This window comes from Lycorma delicatula, chromosome 4 (genome assembly GCF_047948215.1).
Source record: "Lycorma delicatula isolate Av1 chromosome 4, ASM4794821v1, whole genome shotgun sequence".
NCBI classification, from domain to species: Eukaryota; Metazoa; Arthropoda; class Insecta; order Hemiptera; family Fulgoridae; genus Lycorma; species Lycorma delicatula.
The window spans coordinates 141,284,624-141,308,834 of NC_134458.1; the positions used below are offsets into that span (position 1 = coordinate 141,284,624).

At 28.4% G+C, this 24,211-nt stretch overlaps 1 protein-coding gene across 1 annotated transcript in view; it reads right to left on the minus strand.

Moving 5' to 3' along the window:
* Positions 1 to 24,211, minus strand: part of LOC142322947 (UDP-glycosyltransferase UGT5-like) — a 45,246-nt gene that overhangs the window by 16,756 nt on the left and 4,279 nt on the right. Inside the window, exons 3-5 of the mRNA XM_075362040.1 lie at positions 18,385 to 18,575; positions 17,226 to 17,685; positions 3,513 to 3,741 (exon numbers count right to left, since the gene is read on the minus strand). Coding sequence (XP_075218155.1) covers positions 3,513 to 3,741; positions 17,226 to 17,685; positions 18,385 to 18,575 — 880 coding nt within the window. The remainder of the gene's footprint in view (positions 1 to 3,512; positions 3,742 to 17,225; positions 17,686 to 18,384; positions 18,576 to 24,211) is intronic.

Consider the following 24,211-nt stretch of genomic DNA (forward strand, 5'->3'; position numbering starts at 1 on the left):
CTTGTTAAAGAAGATTTGAAAAGTTTTGCAATTGAGCACAATTTTTTGTTGAAGGATGGAGTTTGATTTGTGAAAAAACAAAATCAAATGAATGAATATTATCAGATCAAATCCACCAATAATTTAAATAAAAATGTTTTTGTGGTTAGGTCCTATAAATGCATACTATTTGTAGAATCCAATAAAAAAAACAGTTATAGGATAACAGTTATAAGTCATTAGTGGCAGTATATAGTAGATGAAAAAATTATGAATGTATTTGGATTTTGCATGTGAAGATTTTTATAAAACTTTAAAAGTAGTTCTACCAGGAAATGGAGTTTTCAAAGATGATTTAATTGCATGGTACCCTGCTGAAAAAGTGTGCCATACTACTAATGGGCCTGAAAAAATCCATGCAACAACTGTGATAATAATCTAATACAACATTTATGAGCAATTTTTTTAAAAAAGTGCTTAAAATAAGTGCTTTTTTAAAAAAGCAGTTTTTAAAAAAACTGCATCACAAAAACTGCTCTTATTAAACCAGTAACACAGTCATTGTTTTGTGATGAAGGAATAAAAAAAACTATGTATCAGACTTGTTGAGTCTATGGCAAACTGTTGTTAAGTGAACTAATTAAGAATAATGGACAAATTAGCATCTTTATATTAATAATTTGCAAAGGTATAAAATCTATTTTATTAAAATGATATTGTATTAAGAAATAACAACTTGTGGGTAGAGGGACAAAGGAGGAATCTTCATTTTATTCTATTTTAAGATGTTTGTGGTACTGGTTGGATATGTCTTGTAAAAGCATTTACAGTGAGTCATCTTATTCTCCTTTGACTTCTCTTCTGTGTGAAGGCCTAGGTAGTTTGTACAAAAACGTTTATCACTTTGCTGCAATGACGAACACACAGGATTGATATGGTTTGAAGTATAAACAAGACAGACATTTGTACAGATCATAAGACTGCTGAGTAACAAATAGTTCTATCATTGACTGAGAGATACCATTTAAGGCAAAAGCTTACAAAATGTGGTTGTCCTGTAACACACAGTTAAAACTTGAATACCAGACAAAGGGGACTTGTAATGCATGAAAATGACATACATTCAAAAATTACTGCAGCCAATGTATTGAGATATTGAGATTTTTTCCTTTGCTTAAATTACCTCGAGAATGTTTATTTTTAGCATTGTTTGTAGCTATTTTTTAATGATTCCAGTTGTAAATTGATTACTTAATAAACTGCACATTGTTACTTTATTAGAAATACTATATTCATACCATAAGTTAAAAAAAAAAAACTGAAAACAGAATGCTACATAACCCTCATTTCAAACAGCAGCCATCAAAATAAATTGAACAATCCCCCTTTTTCATGCAACCATTAGAACAATCTCTGTTTTCTGTCAGTATCAAAAGTGATAGGCCATATAAAAATTATTGGATGATTTTTCCCATTATTGCTTTCATATGTAAGCTAATGAAAAAAAAAACTACATTGGAATTATGTTATTATTTAAAATTGCATCAAAAATGAACATTACCCTCTTTTCCCCTTTATCCTTCAATTGCATTTGAATTAATTTGCACTGAACTGTAAACATTATTGTAATACTGTACAAGTTTCAGACAACTTGTATAGTTGATATGAAATTTTATTCATAAAAATTGGTTTATTTTTTATTAGAAAAGATTTATTTAATTTGATGCACATCATTTTGATTGATGTGCAAGTTGATTCAATTTTTTTACAAAATTGATAAGTTGATTTAATTTTTATTTAGTTTCTATTCTATTTTAAACTTTAATTTGAAGATTGCCCATCCTGCTAAATTTGTGGCAGGGTAGTGGCATTTTTATCTTTCCTTCATATGGATCTGAGTTTGAATCCTGGTCTTGCTTGGCATTCTATAAATACGACAAATCTCATCTTAATCTGTAACCTCGTACAAAACTGTAATTGGATGACAGCCAGTTACTTGGGAAAATAATTAAATAAAGAATTTCTTTGCCCAGAACCTGCCATCATATAATTTCCATATTTTAATTTTTGCATTTTGTATTATTTTTAACCACTGCGCTTTCTTCTATAGACAAATTTATTATTTCTATCTTCTAAAATTTTGCCTGGAGTTTAATAATTTACTTGTTTTATATTCTGCCTTAAACTTCTTTGTTTACCAATTTGTCTTACTACTCATTTGGAACTTTATCAAACCATCTAATTATCACCATTATTTCATACTACTATATTTCAAAAGACTCTTTCAAAGATTCTTTGGCTTTCCAGCATTCCACATTTAATTGCAATGAAACTCTACATTCCATAAAAATATATTTAATAAAATCTTTATAATTATTAAATCCTGCAATTTGTAAATTTTATTTATGAGATTCCTCCTTGATACTAATTTTTCAATAGTTATATTTTTAACTAAATAATAACCAGTTGTCACCTAATTCCAGCCTGGTAATTAGTTACATCCAGCTCAAAGTCAACTGCACAAAGTAGAATTAATTGAATTCTATCTATCAATACACAAGAAACATAAATATTTTCACCCTCGTTAATTTTTTTTCTATGAAAGTGGTCATCAACTACGGTCATTAGCCCAGTGGAAATTGGTAGCATATGGAAAGATGCAATGCCTAACCAGGATCACTGTATCGTTAAATTAACTATACTTCAAATTATATTTAAACCAGAGTTGTTCAGCATCATAAAACATCTGTTTGCTTCTGATGTCAACAACTCAACCACACATTTTGATAAATTTTATCACCTGAAAAACAAAATTCTTGAACTTCTAAAATCATAATCACTTAAACAGTGTCCTAATAGATAAATTAAAGCACTTATGGTTAATAATTTTAAAAATAAACAGACATTCTTCCCAGAAAAAGTATCATTTCTTTATGAAAACATTTTTTTTTGTATTATAAGCAGAATTTTTGCTCTGTTACGGTGTTGAGTAGTTACATTGCAAAGAAACAACAAGTTAGGCCCCATATTAAAAAAATATATATATGTACATAACCATAAAAATGAAAATATTGTAAACTAAATATCATTTGTTAAAGCTAATAACAATTTATTATTATACTAGCACAAATCGATGCTAGTACATTTATTGTTCTATTACCTTATCCTTACAATAAAAAATTAGGAGCTTTGATATGTGTTATTGCAGTATAATGTAAATATTTTTACCAAGAAAATAGTTTCTAATTTGTTATGTTTGTCCATTATTTTTTATAAACAACATACGTTAATTAATCAATTATGTTACTATGGGTTATATGCATCAAAAATGAATTTGATGCGGTGTTACACAAGTGCTAAGTTTATTAACTTGTGAAATAAAAACATTGATTTCATACAACTTAGATGTAGATTCCGGAGCAGTTCAATATGCTATGTTAGAAGGTTTCACTGACCAATATAAAGTTTAATAACCCTGTACTATATGATAAAAGTATATGGCGAATTAAAGGGAAGAAAAATTTATCACAAACCTAAAATTGATTGCTGCGGTAACCATTTTCTTGCAAGAACATTATTAGGTCTACCAGGTAAATCGATGTCTGCCTCCCACTTCCATAACACCCTTATCTTCGGAAATTTTTTAAATGCTTCTATAAATGCTGCTCGTTTCTCTTCAGGCACTGAAGTACCTTTCATATTGCTACCGAGACTAAAATATATAATTCCATCTTCAGCATTATCCATCCATTTCAGAAGATCCTGTAAAAATGTACAGAACCTAATATTATTGAATAAACTAATTACTTATTGAGTACATTAATTATTAATATGAAAATTATTAATTATTATTATTACTACTACATAATTATTATTATTATATATTATAATTATTATTACATTAATTAATATTACTATTATTTATTATTATAAATATAGTCATTATGATGATAAACTTTTATCCAGATAAACCAAGAAGAAGGCATATAAATCTAACTTTCAACTCCAGGATATTATAATTATACTATTATGATTTATAATGACAGGATCACATAATTTATGTTAATTGTGGGGGTGACACTAGCCACATGATGATTTGAACAACCAAAATGACCGATATTGTACACTATTCCTTCTAATCCAAAATGCCAAACTGTTTAAAACTAATTAAGTGAGATTAACAAGCAAGTTAATATAAAATATCTAAAAAAAGGTATCAATAATATATGTATTTTTTTCAACTAATCCTTTACTTGAAGTTATTACCAGTTGGCCGTCCATCTTGACAAAAAAATGAGGTTTGTCATTTACTTTTGCTTAATCAATAGAATTCTCTTATTGTTAAAATGACTTGACTTTATCCATTAACACTAGATATAAAAAACAATTTAACAGGAATCTGATTTGTTACTTCATTACATGAAGTATTCGTTAGAACTGCCCCAATTGACGGAGAATATAATCTTGCCAATTACCCTTGCTCAGGGTGAATTAAAAAAAAAAAATAATTTACGTGTTTTTTTTTTTTTTTTAGTCTAATATATTAACTTGTCTCTCTTAAAAAATATTCTCTTTTATTCTGTATTAAAAAATTCTCTTTTATATAAACAAGATATAACATTACATTCGACTAAACTTCATGAATATTAACTTATCCAAGTAATCAAATAATATTAAACATAGTTTAAGCATATGTCCTCTAACATTTCTTTTTCAGTCTGTCGATTGTTTATGTTTATAAAATGAAAGAAATTTTGTTATTTCATACCTTTCCATGTATGTTAATCAAATAACATAAACAAAAAAATTATTTTAGTTTAATTTTATATTCAATCTCTGAAATAGCCACCTTGTTTGCTTTTTCCACATATTGATAATGCAAATACATCCTTAACATAAACACTTTCTAAAAGTTAAAAATCATCAATAAATAATGAACAGTAATAAATTTTATTAATATTCTCCTCAAAATCAGTTATATTATCATCTCCACTGATAACAAGAACTTTATTGTACCTTACTGATTGATTACATAAAAGTTTCAATAGTTGTATCAATACATGAAAATTCTTAATGTAAATTAAAAACAAATTTTTAACAGAAATATTGGTAGATAACAAATTAATTAGTTTATTTTATATGAGCTGATCTCCATGGCAGGCAGTAACATATCTGCCTTTCATTTGAAGGTTCTGGGTTCGAGTCCTGGTCAAACAATGCACTTTTTCACACGGAAAAAAAAATTAATTCCATTATCATCCATTGGCAGTTCTTATAAAGTGTCAGAATAAAATAGAATATGGAAGAGTTAATTGCTGTTGGGCTTTATCTTCTTCAAGCCAATTATAGACGTTCAACACATCTACTCGTACTTATTATTCCGATGGGAAAAATTGTAATGTTTAATTTTGTCAACAAAAAAAATGTTATATGAAATGGTGATTGCTTGATCGTTGCAAGATAGTTTAACCTTATCTTTTAGATGGCGAATAATGTAATGAGATTAGTGACAATTATATCTGGGGTCTACTTAAAATCAGAATGCAATTTACATGTAGTAATTTCCCCTCTAGATTTTTTTTATAAAACCAAAAGTATTATATCGTAGTTTCATATCGATATGAGATGATTTTCGTGCGATTTACGCTAGTTGAAATTTAATAAACATCATCAGATTAGAAATGTATCAGTAATTTATCACTATAGTAAATTAACTGTGAACCTTAATACCACAATAAGTCATTGAATTAATGGTTATTATAAGAACATTTTGGATGCAAACAGAGATAATATTAAAGGCACACTGAAAGCCATAAACAATATTATAGGCAAAGACAAAAAACAGCAAATTCAATGAACTTTAACAAGGACAGAGGGGAAATTACAGATAAAGCAAAAACAGCCAATCAATGTATTTAGTGAATATTTTGCAGGAATACCAGGTAAATTAATATCTAAAACTTACAGCAATGTAAGTCATTACTATATAGTTGGTGATAGGATAAAACCGGTCTGTGGATCTTTTTTTATATCTCCGACCATTAAAGAGGAGATTGAAAGGATTATTCAATCCTTGACAAATAAAAAAAAATCAAGGGGACATGATAATACATCCATCGAATTCTATAAATAAAGGTGTTAAAAATATTATACATATATTGAAATCTATCACTAAAACTTTAAAACTAGTATTGTCCCGCAAGTGCTCAAAAGTCTATTAGTCACCCCAGCTTTTAAAAAAGTGATTCAAGAGAGGTGGAAAGCTACCAACCAATATCTTTGGTCCCTGTCCTATCCGAAATAATAGAATAAGTTATGAAAGAAATATTAATCAATTTTCTCTCTAAAAGCAATTTTTTTTAGTAAGAATCAATTTGGAATCATAAAGAATAAAAGTACTGAAGTCATACTAACTGAACTATTTAAAGACGTATACAACAGCATAAATATAGGCAAAAAATCACTCAGTTTTTCTTTTAGACACAAAAACCATTTGATACAGTTAATCACAAAATTCTCCTAGCTGAAATGGAGAGAGCAGGAATTAGTGTCACATTAACCTGGTTTAGATCTTATCTGTTAAATCGTCTATAATGTGTCAGAATGGATGACAATTTAAGTGATTGGACTGTAGTATCATGTGGCATTCCACAGGTCACTGTCCTCTTCATTGTTCTGTTTTTAACATTCATTAATGACTTATGTAATGAAAATATCAGAGGGAAATGTCTCTTCTTTGTAGGTGATACTGCCATAGAATATAGCTGCAATAAGTGGAAAGATATAAAAATAAAGATGGAAGAATATCTTATTATTATCAGTCAGTTATGCAATAATAAATTAGTTCTTACCAAAAGTAAATCTAATTTCGTTAATTTCCTGGATAGGGCGGAAGCAACCTTCTCTGTAAAGTATTATAAACACTCGTTTAACTATTTGTGTATGTGAATGTATAAGGAAAACTAATTCCACTAAATATTCAGGACTACTTATAAATTCTGAGTTTAGTTGGAAGCCACACATATTGAAATTATGGAAAGAATTATTATTGTACTCATATAAATTTTATAAGTTATAACATTATTGCGATCAAAAATGGTTGGTTTGTGTATGTAATGCACTTACTAAATCTAGACTTGAATTTGGAATTGAATGTTGGGCAGGCACTTATAAATTTCACTTAACAAGAATGGATATAACACAAAAAGAATAATTAGAATTATGGATTTCAAAAGCAGTTTCAATCTCCTGAGGTTTTCAAAAAAGTGAATACTTTACCCATAAAGAATCTATACATATACAAAATATTAAAGAGTATTTTTCAATAGTTATAAAGATCATAAAATAAATAATGTGTATAATGCAAGAAGTATGGATGCAGAAAATATGCAAATCCTGGCTGTATTTAAAGAATAGTTTTGAAAATCATTTGTCTATTTAGGACCTAAAATTTATAACATGTCAGGCAATAATATAAAGTGTATAACTTGAAAATATCTTCATTAAATAAGGTGAATAAATGGGTTCCAGTATTCAGGACACTAACCCAAGTGGTTAACTTGTCATCACAAATAAGCTGATTTCAAAGTAGAGAGCAGGGTTCAAATCCTAATAAAGGCAGTTACTATTATACAGATTTGAATACAAGATCATGGATACCGGTGTTCTTTGGTGGTCAGGTTTCAATTAACCCCACATCTCAGGAATGGTCGACCTAAGACTGTACAAGACTACACTTCGTTTACAATTATACATGTCATCCTCTGAAGTAATACACTACAGTGGTTCCAGAGGCTAAACAGAAAAAGGAAGAAAGTATTCAGGACACTAGTGTTTTGTTTTCTAAATCAGAATGAATAAAATTAACATAGAACAAATAAAATTAAAATAGTGTTCAAAATTTACAATATGATCAAGGTTTTGTACTACTGTTGTGAATCGAGCCACACCTTATATGTAATGATTAGTAATATGAACTAAACTCATTGTGACAAACTTTAGATTAATTATATTTAAAATTAGTCTATACTTAAGACTCATTTATGTAATATTACCTTCGGCACTGAAGCTTTTACATTGCTCTAGGTATTCCAGAGAATTGAACTTTGTATATCTATTTGTAAAATTATTATTGGAATAAGTTTGAATTTGATCACTATAGTTCATGTAACAGATGTATGTACTACACTTTCAAAAGAAATGATAATTTCCAAAGTTCACAAGAATGTTATTACTTTTATCTTCAGTGATGTAAAATGTAATTGTTTGGTTTTTCTTTAAAAACAATTTTTTTTAAGTTGTACAGTTAACTCATTTTAATTAATAAATTTCATCCTTTTCTTTTGAAAGTGTGTGTGTGTGTGTGTGTGTGTGTGTGTGTGTGTGTGTGTGTGTGTGTGTGTGTGTGTGAAAAGTTTCTATTGCTTACACACATTAATTTACAAAAGGTTTTTTAAAGACATCTGACGTCTTTTTTTCAGTGATATCAAAACAAGGAACTTCTGTTTAGTTATGTTTATAGAATTTCAATAAATAGTTACTCAAATGAGCTTCCGCTCTACTTTATGACAAGCTATTGGTTACAGTTGTAAAAACTAAATATATACGACGACGTCAAGCGAGAAAATAAGATTGTTGTTTATATTCATGTACTGTAACGATCTTTTCACTTTTTCAGTGTTTCGATTTTTACTTTCCCACCTGTTTAGTTTACTATATAGCTAGCTACACATTATACCATTATACGGGAAAGCTTGCTCATCGGGTTAAATTTTACATGTAAGGATTTGAAGATCTTGACGTTTTTCATAATCCCTTCAACAGAAAAAAAAATTTAGCACTGAAAAATTTTGGAAAGATTTATTTATGTAAGTTTATTGGCCTTTTTTTTTTCTTGCTGATCAAGGAGGGATATACGAATCTTATGAATTCCGTATCTCAAAATGTTATTCAAAGAGTAGATAAATTCTTTTATATAATTTAATTCCCCCTTAGGCAGCTAAGATAATTTCTAATAACGTTTAATCTTATTCAAACACCACTAAAGAGATTGGGTCAAAAAAAAGTTTATTTTTTTTATTAAACTGTTATATTTTTAAATTTCATACTTTTTAAAACACTTCTAAATTTAAATTAATTTATTACTGTCCAGCAAACTGTTTGTATAGTTAGTAAATAAACTAAAGTTTAGTTTAAATCCAACATTCCGACTATACTTATCCATATATTTATTAGTTTTATTTTACAGAAGGAAAATATAATAAATACCCTGCTAGATTTTAAGTAAGGTTTAAATATTAATTATATACGCTTGGTTTTGCAGATAAATTAATGTTTTGCCAAATTTTGTTTATCCATAATATAAAGTAAGATGGTATCCATTAAAAGTTATACATTGAGTTTGGAAAGTCGTTGGCAGTATGCTTTAGAATTACGTGGTGCATTCTGTTCTTTCGGCGTTAGGTTGGTTGCCCTATGGGTTCGTTGAGAGTTGTTCAGTAATAAACCAAGACGTCAGTTGTTGAGTAGCGATTGAATGTGCTTCGTTTCGTGTAGTTTCATTTAAAGGAATCAATAACTGCCAGAAATGTACTGGTTCTTTCGGTAGAGGAACGCATTTTTCTCGTTGAACACGTCTTTCGGGAAGGTGACAAGTATACTGATTTAGTGAAGCACAAGTTTTCTGAAAAGTTTCCAAATACTCCTTTTCCTCACCGCAATGCGGCTCGAACTGTTATCGAAAGATTTCGGGCAATAGGCTCTGTTGAAGACGCTGATCGAAGTGGAAGACCATCTAAACTAAACGAGCAGAATTTGCTTGATATTTCGATGCTATGGCCGAAAGTCCATCAAAGTCAACGCCTAAGTTAGCATAACGCAAGATATCGAATTTGCTACCACACACAAAAACTGTAAGGAAAGAACTGAAACTTTTCTCCTACAAAGTATGTGTGTTCAGGAACTGAAACCTACATACAGATCATGCCAAAAGGCTAAATTATTGTCAACGGTTTAAACTTTTTATTGATCAAACCTCCGATGGTATCCTCGACATTATGATTTTTGCAGTTGAAGCGTGAATTCATCTGAGAGGATGTATTAATTCAAAAAATACATAACTGTGGTCGACAACTAACCCCCATGCATTACACGAACAATCTTTACACGAAATGAAAATCGGAATCTGGGTCAGTGTGAGTAGAATGCGCATGTGGATCCAGTTTTTTTTTTGAAAATACAGTTAATAGTGATCGTTATTGTGTTGTTTGAACAAACTTCATTAGTTGGTTAACAGAAATGGAAATCGATCACGGTTGGTTCCAACAAGATGGCGCCACAGCGCACATAGCTAATTAACGGTGACTTTTTTATGAAATGCCTTTCGTGAACGAATCATTTCGAGGGATTTGTGGCCTACACGTCGCCCGATCTGACTTCCCTAGATTATTTCTAAGAGGGGGGGGGGCACGAACAAGCACTGTATCGCATCAGACCACGCATGATTGGCAAACTAAAAACTGCAATAACAGCATACGTACGAGACATTCCAGTTCAGCTGATTAAAGTGTTTGAAAACAAATTGAAACGTGTGCAGTGTTGTACTGCATTTTATAAATTTTCAACACCTTTTATAAACTATTCCAGTTATTGTAATATCGGTTTCTATAAAAAATGAAATAAAAACACAAAGTAATAATTACGAAAATGTCATCATTACACTTCCATAATTCCAGTGCACAGCAACTTTCTGAACGCTCTGTATTACGATTTTGTATTCGTAATTCAATGTAGTTTCGTATAAATATTTATCAATGCTCAAGTAGTTACGTGGTGTAAGTGAGAACGTGTCGGATCCGTAACCATGTACACATCGGTTCGAATCCGACTTCACATACAAATATGTTTTTTTAACTTTTTGTTTTAAATATATTGATTTATTAATAATTATTAACCTCTGTAAACATTTTTGAATTAAAATGAAAAGAACATAAAATTTTATTTCTGATTTCTTTCAATTTTTTTTTTATTATTGTTATTATTGAATTATTTATTGTAAAACTTTTTTTACAATCGGAAGTTAATAATTATTAATAAATCAATATATTTAAATTAAAAAAAAGGAAAGTTAGATTCGAACCAATGTGTCTTCCCCTTGTAAGACCAAATATTTCATTTAAAATAATTTTTATTTGGCTATAACTCTTGAACCAATGAAAATAAGTGCCACTTATGACACATCGTTAAAAAGTTCTCGATGAGGGCTTATTACTGCAGTTAAGAAAAAGTCAAAAATCCAATTTTTTGGACTTTTGGCTTTTTGGTACAGTCGATTGCAATCAAAAGAGGAGGTGCACAATTAGCTATTAAAACAGTCCTAAATTCAAAATTTCAACATTCTACGGCTAATCGTTTTTTAGTTATACTTACCTACGTACGTACGTTCAGACGCCGAAACTAGTCTAAATGGATTCAGGGATGGTCGAAATGGATATTTCCGTTGAAATCTGAAAACCGGAATTTTTCTATTTGTTTACAACTCAACTTAATTTCGTAAATTCAGGCTGGTTTTTGAACTGTGGTGTTTTGTTGCATAATTATACTACCGACTCCCTTCCAAGTATCATCTATCTGTATTTAAAGTTTACCTCTTCTTTTTCCAAATGTATGCCTAACTACCTTTACTTTTTATCTGTATAAGTTTCCGTTATTTAAATTATGTTTTCACGAGTACTAAGTAATATTTTTAAATCACCATTTTATACATCTTAATATCTACATCCACTTCAACTCGCACGACGTAGTAAACAGATTTCACTACATTACGCAGGAAAATAATTTTTTTAAGTATTGTTAAAAAATATTCGAAATTTAATTGCCCATGATGTCGTGACTTTTTCTTTGTTTTTAATTAAAAATGTGCTAATTAAAAAAAATCATTTAGTTTAATAAATATACATTACTAATTAAATTTTTATCAAATTGATTTTAATTTTTTTTCGGCAATAATTTTAAATTACCTTCCGAAACAGTTTTCAGTAAATAAGTTCAAATTTATTGTTGAAAACTAATTCATATGTTATCCGATACTTTCCATTTTAATTCAAAGTTTACAGAGGTTACAGTTATTATAATTATTATACAGAGGTTAATAATTATTAATAAATCAATATATTTAAAACAAATGTTTAAAAAAATATACGTACATCAAGTCGGATTCGAACCGATGTGTATATGGTTACGGATCAGACACGTTCTCACACCACGTAACTACTTGAGCGACGTGAAACAAAATTAATATATAAATTAATATAAAATTCTGGTACGGACACCACAAAAAAATTTGATGCAATGTGATGACAACCACAATGCAATTGTATAACTGCCCATTTTATTAAAGAATTGGAGGATCGTATCTCACTTTCAGATGGAATAAGTTTAAATGAAGTGCAGAAAAAAATGTGTATATAATTTAATAGGCGTACAAGGAAGTCGTGTGGTGTTCACATCAGATATTTTTAATTCTTTAAATCTAGATTCTAATCGGTATCAAAGACAAACGTAATAACCTTTAAACTGATGCACTCTTCAAAAAGTCAAAATTAATTTTTTTTATTTTTCTTATTTTAATCTTTATTTAATACGTAACTACTAGAACGCATAAACTAAGACCAATCGAAATGTGAGAATTTTTAATATTTTTAACCGTAAGTTTTCGAAATAATTTTCTTGAATTTTAGGGGAAATAATTTGAGATTAAGAATAATATTCCAGCGTATTACTTACTTATAACAATCCAGTATTAAGAAACAATGATAAAAAAAAAATTAATAAAAATTATCTTTTAATTTGCACACGATATTATTACATTTAAAAATCTTTAACTTATCTGAAAAACACTTATAACGAAAGCCCATAATGAAGGCTTTTCAAAATTATAAAGAATCATCTAAATCGACCAAAAAAGAAGTTGAATTACAACTGTTTTTTTTTTATTTCAGAACCTCTTATCATACGAAAGAATTTCGTTCGGTGATTATTAAACAAACTTCCTCGTCGCTGCTTAGTACTGTACTGTATTATCACCTTAATGATATGTGTCTTGATACTATTTAGAGTAATTTTTCTACGAAAATTCCAGAAAATAAATCTAAAACTTTTATGATAATAATAATATTATAATTATTATATATTATATTATATTATATTTATTATAATAGTATTATTATTATTATTTACACTAATATTATATTATTATAATAATCATCACTCAAATTTCTTGTCAATAATTTTTTCCATTTTAGCAGCGTGTTTTATAGGCCTACCCATATTTTAAATTTAAAAAAAATGAATTTATATAAAATAAAATTAAATAAAGAAAATAAGTAACCTAAACAATTTAAAATAGACTTTTTTAAATCCTTTTTGAAATGTCTTTATATTAATTAAAACTTAGTAAGTGGTTAATAGCTATTTAATTTGTTGCCGACTCCAGAAAGTCAAAATTTGAAGAAAAAATAATAATAGTTTTTTTACGTACTATTAATGTTTTGTTTAAACATGTCTTTTTTATGTTTATTAAAAATGATGGAAAGACTAACAATAAAAATGTTACTCGTATGTAAACCTTCGTTCACACAAATTGCAAGAAAGGAGAAACTTCCGTCTTGATGTAAATATGAAATAGAATACAGTAGATATGATATAAAATATTTGTTAATATGCGTAACCTAAATAAATTTCGGAATGCGGGAATATTAGTTATTTTTTTAATATTAAGTTTCGTATCAAATTTTCTTGAATTTTCATGGAATATATTTTATCAGAATAATATCAGGCTATGTATCATAAACGATATTATTGTAGTCAACTATGTTAGCACTAAACAGTAATAACGGCAAAAAAGATTAATTAAAAATTACTTCAAATCGTTTATACAGACACATCTAGTTTTTCGTTAAAAAATCTTTCACATAAGTTATCTGGAAAAAATTGCAACTTTACTAAGGGAAAATAACGTTACAAGATAAAAAATACATCAGATTCGATCCATTTGTACCATATTACAAGAAAAGTATAAGGCTTGAAAACACATTTATATATGTATTGCTTACTGTTGAAGTTACAATTTTATGAAAAATACTATTATTTATGGTAATTATAAACAAAACAATTATATATTATTAATATTATATAAATCAGTGGAATACGTAAGTATTACCTTTTACAAAGCTGATATTTCCTGAACGTGTTATGTAGCATTCAAATTCATTAATTTAACACAAAGAAACTGGTAAACAAGTACGTTCCTGTCCGTCTCAATTACGAACTGGGAGTAATCGCAATTTTCCGCGTACAATCGGTAAATTCCGGCATCTCCTAATTGAACAGATGCTTTAATGTTATATGGAATGACATCATTATTAGGACTAATTTCTTTATGAGCATGCGTCAATTGACGAACGAAAGAATAGTAGTCGATATTAATTTTGTAGCAAGGTACAGGCGTTTGAAATACAGAATACTAATACTATTTAACCAGAATAAACTTCACCCTAACCCAGTTTACTAATTTTTTTTTCAATTTTTTTTTTCTTGTTAGAAATTTAATCATATGATTAAAATAATTTACCTCAGTCCTTTATTTAGATTTAATTTTCGAATTAATTCAATTAAAATAGATAATTAATTGTACTATTTTGTTCAAATCTTGGTGATTTCAAAATAAAAGAAATAAATGTTTTATTAGCTATTAATAAATATCAGTTTAATATTATTACTTTTTTATTGTTAGAAACTCATGTTTATTTAACAAAACTTATGTTGTCTTTACAGAGAAGAACGATTAAAAAAACGAAGTGCCAACACTAACATCAATTTCTTTACCAGTGTCTTTTTTCACCCCTCCAATTTATGTGCAAAAATGAGTAATCTAAATGAAAGTTAATTAAAATGACCTATTCAAAAAAATGTATATATTTAAAAGACAAAATTATTTTTTTGAGTTAAAAATTATATTCTGCGATTCACATCATATCATATCATCATTACTTTAATTTAAAGTAATTTAAGTAAGTCAGATATACCTTTCACTAATCAGCTAGGATAGTTTTAGAATCAGAAATTCTATTTTAATTAAAAAAAACAAAAAAACAATTTGTTTAGTAATAGGAATGTTTTTAATAATTTTAATTTTTTTCTATTTTTTAATTTATGAGATAAGTTTCTATCTTTTCCTCTCAATAAAGATAATGATTTATACTCTATTTCTCAACTTCATGTCTAGCCTAAATATTAAAATTGATCATAGGAATATGTGTGATTGTATTTTTTCATCTGTTAATGCAGTTCAAACTCTTTAAATTGCTCAAACCTGAACATTTCAATGTACCCAAACATTGGAAGATTTATAAATCAAAATAATTAAAAAATTACTTATAAAATACTTATAAGGGCCAAACAGTAATCTGACAGCCTACATTTATATCTTGAAAATTTGTTCTGATTTTTTGAGGGAGCACCAAGAGATGATATTATACTGCAGATGGTAATATATGTAAACAAAATAAATATTTAACAATGATATCAAGTAATAGTATATACATATATTTATATATAGTATATATTTGATGTGTTTGTTTATGGGCTCTTCAAGAAAAAATAACCTGAAAATATGACTTTTTAAAAATAAATTAAAACATTTTTGACAGACTTCAAAAGAAGGAGAAATTTCTTAGTTTGACAACTTGTACTTTTTTTCTTTTATTATTCAAACAGTAATTCAACAAATTCACTCATTATAATGATTATTTTATTCTGAAGAGGAAATTCATGAGGTATTCCTGTTATAAATATATTCCAGATAAATTAAATGGGGAAGATTTAAAAAAAAATCTCATCTTTGTAGACTGTCCAAAACATTTTTCAATTTTCATTGTATTGCTTAATATTAAATTAATATAAGCAATGATACAAAATCTCATGTACTTCTAATATTTAAAGTATTTTCACAAGAAAATTCTAGAAAATTAATTGGAAAGCTTTAGATAAACAAAAGTATATTCACTTATGCAAAAATATAACTAAAATGTAACTGTAAAATAAAAATAACTGTAAATATGACACTTTTTCAATTCTTTTAAAATCAACAAAATATTGATTTCCATTTTTTTCCATAAATTTTTATAACACCAGTAGTTCCAGGTCATCAAATTTTTTTTAGGATAAGGTTTTTAGGTAAGGTTTGATTTAAAATTATCTCATACATTTAGAAATTAGTTCAGATAACATTGCATGATGCATAAACAGAACCTTCTACTGCAACACTAAAAAAAGGGTATTGCCCTTCCAGGCAAGAACTTGGTTGAATAATGACTCAGATTACATTGAAAATATAATATAAAAGTCAAGTAAGCTTGTTAAAGATTACGATGTGGTAAAGGTGACCAATAAATTTATACCTTAGAATTACTACTCTCATTTTAGTCAGTATATGCTTATTAGATTATGAAATTGACTAAGTACTAAATAACTGGGGATTACATCTAGTACTCTTTAGTAATGTCAAGACTTTATATATCAGATTATAATGTATTTTATATGAAAAACATTCGAGTTTTAGGCTTGAAAGCCATAAATATTCATTTAATAAGAATATAATTCATTATTTTTATTTTTTATGGCCAAACTCATTATGAAGACTCCACAACATGAAAAGAGCTCCTAAATATCAACTCTTTTTTAGATAATTCTTTACTTGCATACCTACATAAAATTCCTCTTAATTTTCTGCTTAAGTAGGAAAATTATGTCATGAAGGAAAAAGCCCTTGGTAACCACAACTTTCTCAGTGAAGTCAGGAAAGTAATGCGACTCTTTAACGGCTTTCTTTAATCTAAGGCTAAACTTTATTGGATGTAATTCAGTTATTAAACTCTTTCACAAATTTATATAGCAGAAGGATGACACTTTAAACACTTTATTTGATGCATAACATGCTGAAAGTCACTAAGCATTCCTCACTCAGTATATCTTGACATGGTATTAGAAGTACGTATTGATCAATGAAATTCATTGATAGTCTGGAGATTTTCCAAATGATAACAGCACCCACAACTTGCCAATTAAGATAATATTACTACAACCTATCAACCTCTGCAACCACTACCACACAGTAAATTCTAAATTACACATAAACCCTACGTACAGATATTATTAAAAATAATAATTTTTATTTATTTACTACTTACTTGGGGTAATGACTCCGATTTTGTGATATGCATTGGTCCAACATAAATTGTATTTGGTTGTACCGGTTTTGGATAACCAATTGCTAAATCTGAGCTAACAATTAACAAGCTCTTGCTATATTCCAGTTCTTCAGCTGTATGCTTAATATTTCCAAAATGTTGTATATGATTTTCATGCATTGGTTTTAAATTATATTCTAAAATATAATGACAATAAATGGTTAAATATAAATTATAGGAGCGTTCCCAAAATGTCATTTTATCTCTGTATGGTAAAAATGGAAATGGTATGTACGAAGGTAACACTGGATTTCCTTGAGGTGAATCACTGATCATTAATGAATTCAAGGTTGTTAAACCTATAATTGGTGGATTACCAGTGATGTCAGCAAACCCTAATAGACTTGAATAATAAAATGATTCATACAGTATTAAATCATATTTTGTATTATTTAATTCTCTGAAAAAAGAAAACAAAATTACATTAAAAAAAAAGAAAAGAAAAACATTTATACAAAGCAATTGATTACTTTTAATTATAGTCTACGGTTATAAATTGGAAAAGTGGATCAAATTAATCAACTAATGTAAACAATATTTTTGTTATTATTGACATTTTCTAGTTTGTAAGAATTTCATAATGAAATCCCCGCATCATCAGCTAGAGTTTACAACTGTGGCCAATTATGATGTATATAGTGTTACAAAAATACTACTTTCTAACATGTAAAAATTAGAATTTTGTTTTAGTTCCCTTTTGGAAATTTTCTCTAATTTTACTGATTGGATTGTAAATTATCAGTAGGTAGTATTACAGAAGTACCCTTGCAAATAAAATAAAATCTCCATGCTGAAAAAAAATGTAATTTACTCAGAAATGGAATGCTTCTGCTTTATGGTAATACAGTTGCCAAAACTAGTACAGGAATGTCAGCAGTGTAGGATTGTAGCTGGGGATTATGTCAAAAATAGATGAGTTGTTAAATCAATAAAAGACAGTAATAAATTAACAGTTGTTTATCTGAACTTACTGAATAAAATTTGTTTTTTCAAGATTACAATCCAAATCTAGTATCAATTAAAAAATAAAATACTAATGTTAAGCTAATTATTAATTACTATTTTTTTAATATTTATTTAATAATTATATTATACACACCTTATTAATTCAGTAATTTTTGGAGAACCAAACAAAAGAGAAGTTATAAAATTTAAAAAATTATACAAATCACCAGTTATTTGTTTAGGACTAATACGACCTTGTAATGAAATTTTCTTTACTTCTGCAACTTTTTTCCATTCAATATACAAAAAACTTACATCAACTTCACGATGATTTATTATTGGCTCCTTAAAGATATCAAAAACCCAATGAATAATATTAATAAAATTAAATTTAGTTACATGCATTATAGTTTAAAATTTAATACCATTTTTTAATTAATGGAATATTTAACACAAACTTAATTGAATAAAATGTAATCTATCAATATAGAATGTGTTCCATTTTGAATGTAAAATTATGTTCTGATCTAGTTAGCTGTTGAGACTAAGTAACAAAAGTTAAACCTGAGTGTTCTCATTTATATGAAAAATAAATTAAAATTCAATTTCAACTCCATAAAACAATAACAACTTTTGTAATAATCAACATCTATTTTTAATTTGTTTGTAAATTCTTACATTTTATTATAATTAATATAGTACTTGTAATTATAAACATTTTTCCTTTTCTAGCTTTTTATTTTTCTGTTTATTGAATTACATGTAGTTTACTTTCAAATAAACAAATAATTCTAAAAAATAAACATACATGAAATAATTTAGAAATTTTATTTTTTACATAAAATAATTCTTTGCATCTTCTATATTGTATTAACTGCAGTAAAACTTTTTTCTTTAATAATAATTAAAACCACTAAGAAAGTTCTTTTTAAATAGTAATAAATTTTCAATCAAAATATGCAAGTAGCAAGAATAAAGAAAGCCTGGCTGTAAAAAATGAAAAATTAAAGTTTATATGTTACCAAAAGGATTAAAAAAAATATTTATTTAAATCAACAATAATGCTCTTTATGTTACATATAAGTTATTCCTCTATCTAAGCAAGTTTTTTCACTCTACTAAGCTTAATCAGAGACTGCCATTGGGAATGCTAAGATGTGGGTTATCAAAATTAATGCTACGGTGCGGTGTTTCGATTAAGTTTTGAAAAATCTTTTTGTTAAAATGTGTTTGTATTTATATTTAGTTCAAAATTAATGTTGGCTATGTATTAAAAATATCTTTGAGTAAATAAGCAGTTACAATATATGTTAGATTCATTTTTTTAAAAATCATGCATTAATTGATTTTAACACATAGAAAGTTTGTTGATTTATAACAGCAAACTTATGTGAATATACAAAACTAATTATGGCCCAACAACAATAAATGGTAAGATGAATGAAACCAATAAACATTAACCAGTTACAACAAATTGAAATAAACAGTACTTCTAAGTGAAAAAGATTTCTTTGCAATAATTTTGTAAGGAGAAGCGAAAATTAAATAAAAACAATCTAAACAGAATCAAGAACTAAGTATACAGTACATAAATATGAAATGCTAAAAAAATTACATAGTTATTTGTGACCAAGCTTGATTTATTAAATGGCTTAAAATTCTCCTATGCTTGAAATGATACTGTAAAATTAAACTTGTTCTCAGTTTATGGTTGTTTGCTTTCAAAATAATGCATATTATGGAAAATATACATTAGTAAGCATTCATCACATTACCTAAAATTACTGTTTAGATACAATAAATTACATTATAACATGTATTTTTTAAGAAAACCTCATACAGTATCAAGTTAGTTGACATACCCTGATGGCTAAATATGTTGTGTTAATGGTAATGCACAAAAATGTATGACTTGGAGTCAAATTTTTTATTTTCAAATGTATGATTCTTGAAGCCCAGAATCATTCTTCTTAAATATATATACTGCTACTGGCTTCATAATGTATTCTTTATTATTCAGGAGGATATGTTTTTACAGCGGAAAACGCAAATAATACAATGTGAATCATAAATTTGTTTCTCCCTCCCCCACTGTTTATGTGTCTGTATGTGTATGTATACTTGTGTCTGTCTGTCTGTCTCTCTCTCTCCCTCTCCCCCTTCTCTCTATCGCTGTGTGTGTGTTTGTGTGTGTATTTAACAATGATTTGATGCTGGTTGTAAAAGTTTTGTGAGAAATGCCAACAATGAAGAAGCAATATTGAATCCGGTGCAATTATCTACCACTCCAAGCACCAGAAGGCTGTCCCACTGATGTCATGTTTCGCAATCAAGTGTGTGGCAAACATACAAGAACAACAATTATACCCATTCAATACAATACGTGTACAGTAGTTATTACCACCTTATTTTGATAAACGGATGAAATTCTACGATGGTTAATTAGAAAACATGAACACCATCCAGATTTCTTAAGTAATATTCTAATTACTGATGAACCCTGTTTCACAAGAAATATCATTGTAAATTTTCAAAACACTCACTTGGGCAGAAGAATATCCCAATCAGACTGCTACAAGTCATTTCCAATGTACTTTTTCACTCAATGTGTGATGTGGTTTACTTGGTGATAATCTCATAGGTCCTTTTTTCTTATCGCCAAGACTCAGTGGAGAGTGGTACTTGCATTTTTTGCAAACAAATCTGATGGAACTCTTGGAAGATATTCCACTTGTAGAAAGAGTGCATATTTTGGTTTTTCAATGATGGCGCACCTGCTCATTACTGTCTTGATGTGATGAATTATTTAAATAACATATTTAGTAAGCAATGGATTGGTCAAAATGGAACAATAAAATGGCCACCTCAATCTCCCAATCTCACACCAACGAACTTTTTCCTTTAGGGTTGGATGAAATCATTAGTTTATTCCACTTGTATTGGCACACTAGAAGAATTGAGACATCGTATAATAGAAGCGGAACTTACTATTAGAAATAATAATGATGCTATTAGTCATAATAGCATCAAGGGTTTGCCAAGCTGAACTATGCGTTGAACAGAATGGGCCACATTGAGCGACTGCTTTGAAGAAATGTTGGCAGCTTTATCAAGAAACCATTTTGATATTTAATAATTTCTAGAAAAAAGCCAAAAAGTATGTGATTTTTATTTTTAATTTATTTATTTTTCAATTTTTAATTAACATAATGATAGTTGCGGGTATTTTTGGTTTAAATAGTCAGAATTTAATTTTTTGATACCATTTTGCTTGTCTCACAAAGACCTTTAAAACAATCTATCATATAACCATATATTTCATTTAAAATTTTTGAGCTGCCCCTGCCCCCGCACCCTCTGATGGCCAAATATTCTAAATTGGGGCTTACTGAGTTAGCCTCTTTTATTGGAGAAGATTTCCAAAGAGAAAATCGGGATACCTCAAATACAAGAAAAACTAAAGGGAAGCATACAACTATAGTTCTAACTATCTGAAACAAAGACACTGTTAGTCTCCATTTTGGATTGTACGATCAGAATTTAGTTTTAATTGTATAATTTTTCTCATCTGATCGAGCTCTTTAAAATATCAAATGATCATTGGTTCCATTTGAAATTTTTGAGTTACACTAACCCCACACTCCCCAAAAATCCAAAAAGAGTAAAACAAACATTCATTGAAATAGCCTCTTGGTACAAGAAAGTACGCACAAACTGCATCCAGTAATCTCAATTATAAAAAAAGTTAGAGGGGGTTGTAACTTATATTTCACTCACCCAGTATATATATAAGATAAAAGGTTGCAATGGTTAGGACTTTGCAGGGATTGCAGAAGAAGAGGCGTTGGCAAAGAATAAAAATTAAAAAACTGATAATAAATATGACAGTTTAATTATGAAAAATATTGTGGTTATAAATTGCAATAATGGAGAAAGTATTTCTACTGCATTGAGTGATTTCTTATGGTTGAGGCTGGGCTATAGGAAAAACCATCCATATTCCTTCTAAATGGAAGGATAATAATACTGTAACATGTCAATAAAAGGATTCAATACAAATAATTATTGTTTAAGAAGTATAATTTTTTTGTAACAAAAAAACATGTTAAATGTTACCACTGTGAATAATGTAAATACAAATCCAACTTTAAATTATGTATAAAAACTTATTTAAAGAATTTTAAACAATTATTTTTTAATAATTGATTTGTGTGTTATTTTCTGCTGTTTCATTGACACTAACATTTGTAGTTGACACATTTCAGAGTACCTCCACTTTCTAAACTATTTTTAACACTGAATCTTCCCAAGTTGAGATCATCAAATAAATAGTGATAATAAGCTTCTCCCAATCACTAATGTCATGGCTTCTTCGGCTTTGTCTTTCCCACCCTAAGTAGAACAGAATAGGTGTTTTTTTATTATTGCTACATCAACCAAGAATACTAGAGTGACAACGCTAGGAAGGGCAGAAAATAACATTCAAATCAACTATTATGATAATCCTAGCAAAAATATTAAATATTGTGAATATCTTTTAATAACCTCTTAATTTTATCTCTAAAGAAGACTTTACTTTTCTTGCAGTTAATAAATAAATGAATAAACATTTTGTTGTTATCAAAACATAACAGTGGATCTCATAGATCAGGGGTGGCCAACTTTTCTGTATATAAGATCGACTTTTTATCTTAAAAGTGTGTCGCGATCAACTTGTTGTCAAACTACTTAGGCGTAGTGTAAGGGGGAAAAAGGGGTGTGAAATGCATACTATGTTTCAGTATAAGGTGCATTCCAGCGAGGTATGGGTAGATAAGTAAAATATATTATTTTTTAAATCACTTATTAAGTTTTCGAGATGTAGGTTCATGAAGAAAATAAATTTCCAGACCCAACTTTTGATAGCAGCATTCCGTACATGCGGTACATAAAAAATTCGATTTTCCGACACTTTATCAAGATAGATTTTTACTAACTTAAAATTCAATTTAATTTTTTTGTCAACTGCAATGTGTAAATTGTACTATTTGTTCGTAAATGTGAAAAAGTTATTAAAAATGCACAGTATGGCTGATAATTTGATTTCAATATTTCACTTTCACGTTTTTTTGGGCCAGGAAAATTTATAATGAAAGAATAATATGACTTACTTTTTGCTGATCTATCAATAGCTCGCTGAGTAAACCTTGTACTGAAATATAGATATACGGCTTATCTAACTGCGTAAAAAAGAACAACAATAATTATTTAAAGGGCCAAAAAACTCACGTCCAGGGGAATTAAGAGAACATGGATAATTATTAATTCAAAGTAGCTACAGATAAAGACAGATTTAGAATTTACTTTGTTGCCTTAACATTAATGGGAAGACTGAGTTTGCATGTCTCTAACCAAGGAATCATAATTAGGTGTATATCCTGACAAAGATAATAATAGTGAGCCTTCAGTGTGGGAACAGTCAGGACAGAACGTTGTTTAGTCTTCGTTAGCTTCAAGTATGAAAATGCCGATTCGCATAGGTATGTAGATCCGAAACAAGAATAGATATATTCTCTACATTTGGTGATACTGGGATACTTCGGTTGACATATTTCCAAAAATCTACTTCAAATTTTCTGGCTTGTAAGATTAAGTCAGTTTGTAAAATTATAATTTCATTTTCTAATACCCTTTGATCCATATGTTTCATCATTTAAATTTTCACCGTTTCCATCTTGTTCGTGAAGAAAATCTATAATTTCAGACAATAAATCACGAAATCGCTGCAGAAATGTACCTCTGCTTAGCCATCTGACATCGGTATGTAGTAATAATTTAGGTTAGCCTTCATCGAGCTGCAGTTGGAAGAGACGCCGTTTGAGGGAACTTCCCCGAATTGAATTAACGATTTTAAATGCATGTCCATTACCTCTTTTGTGTTTAGTCTCTTGCTAGCTAACACTTGCTGGTGAATTATGCAGTGATAGATCAATAAGGCTGTG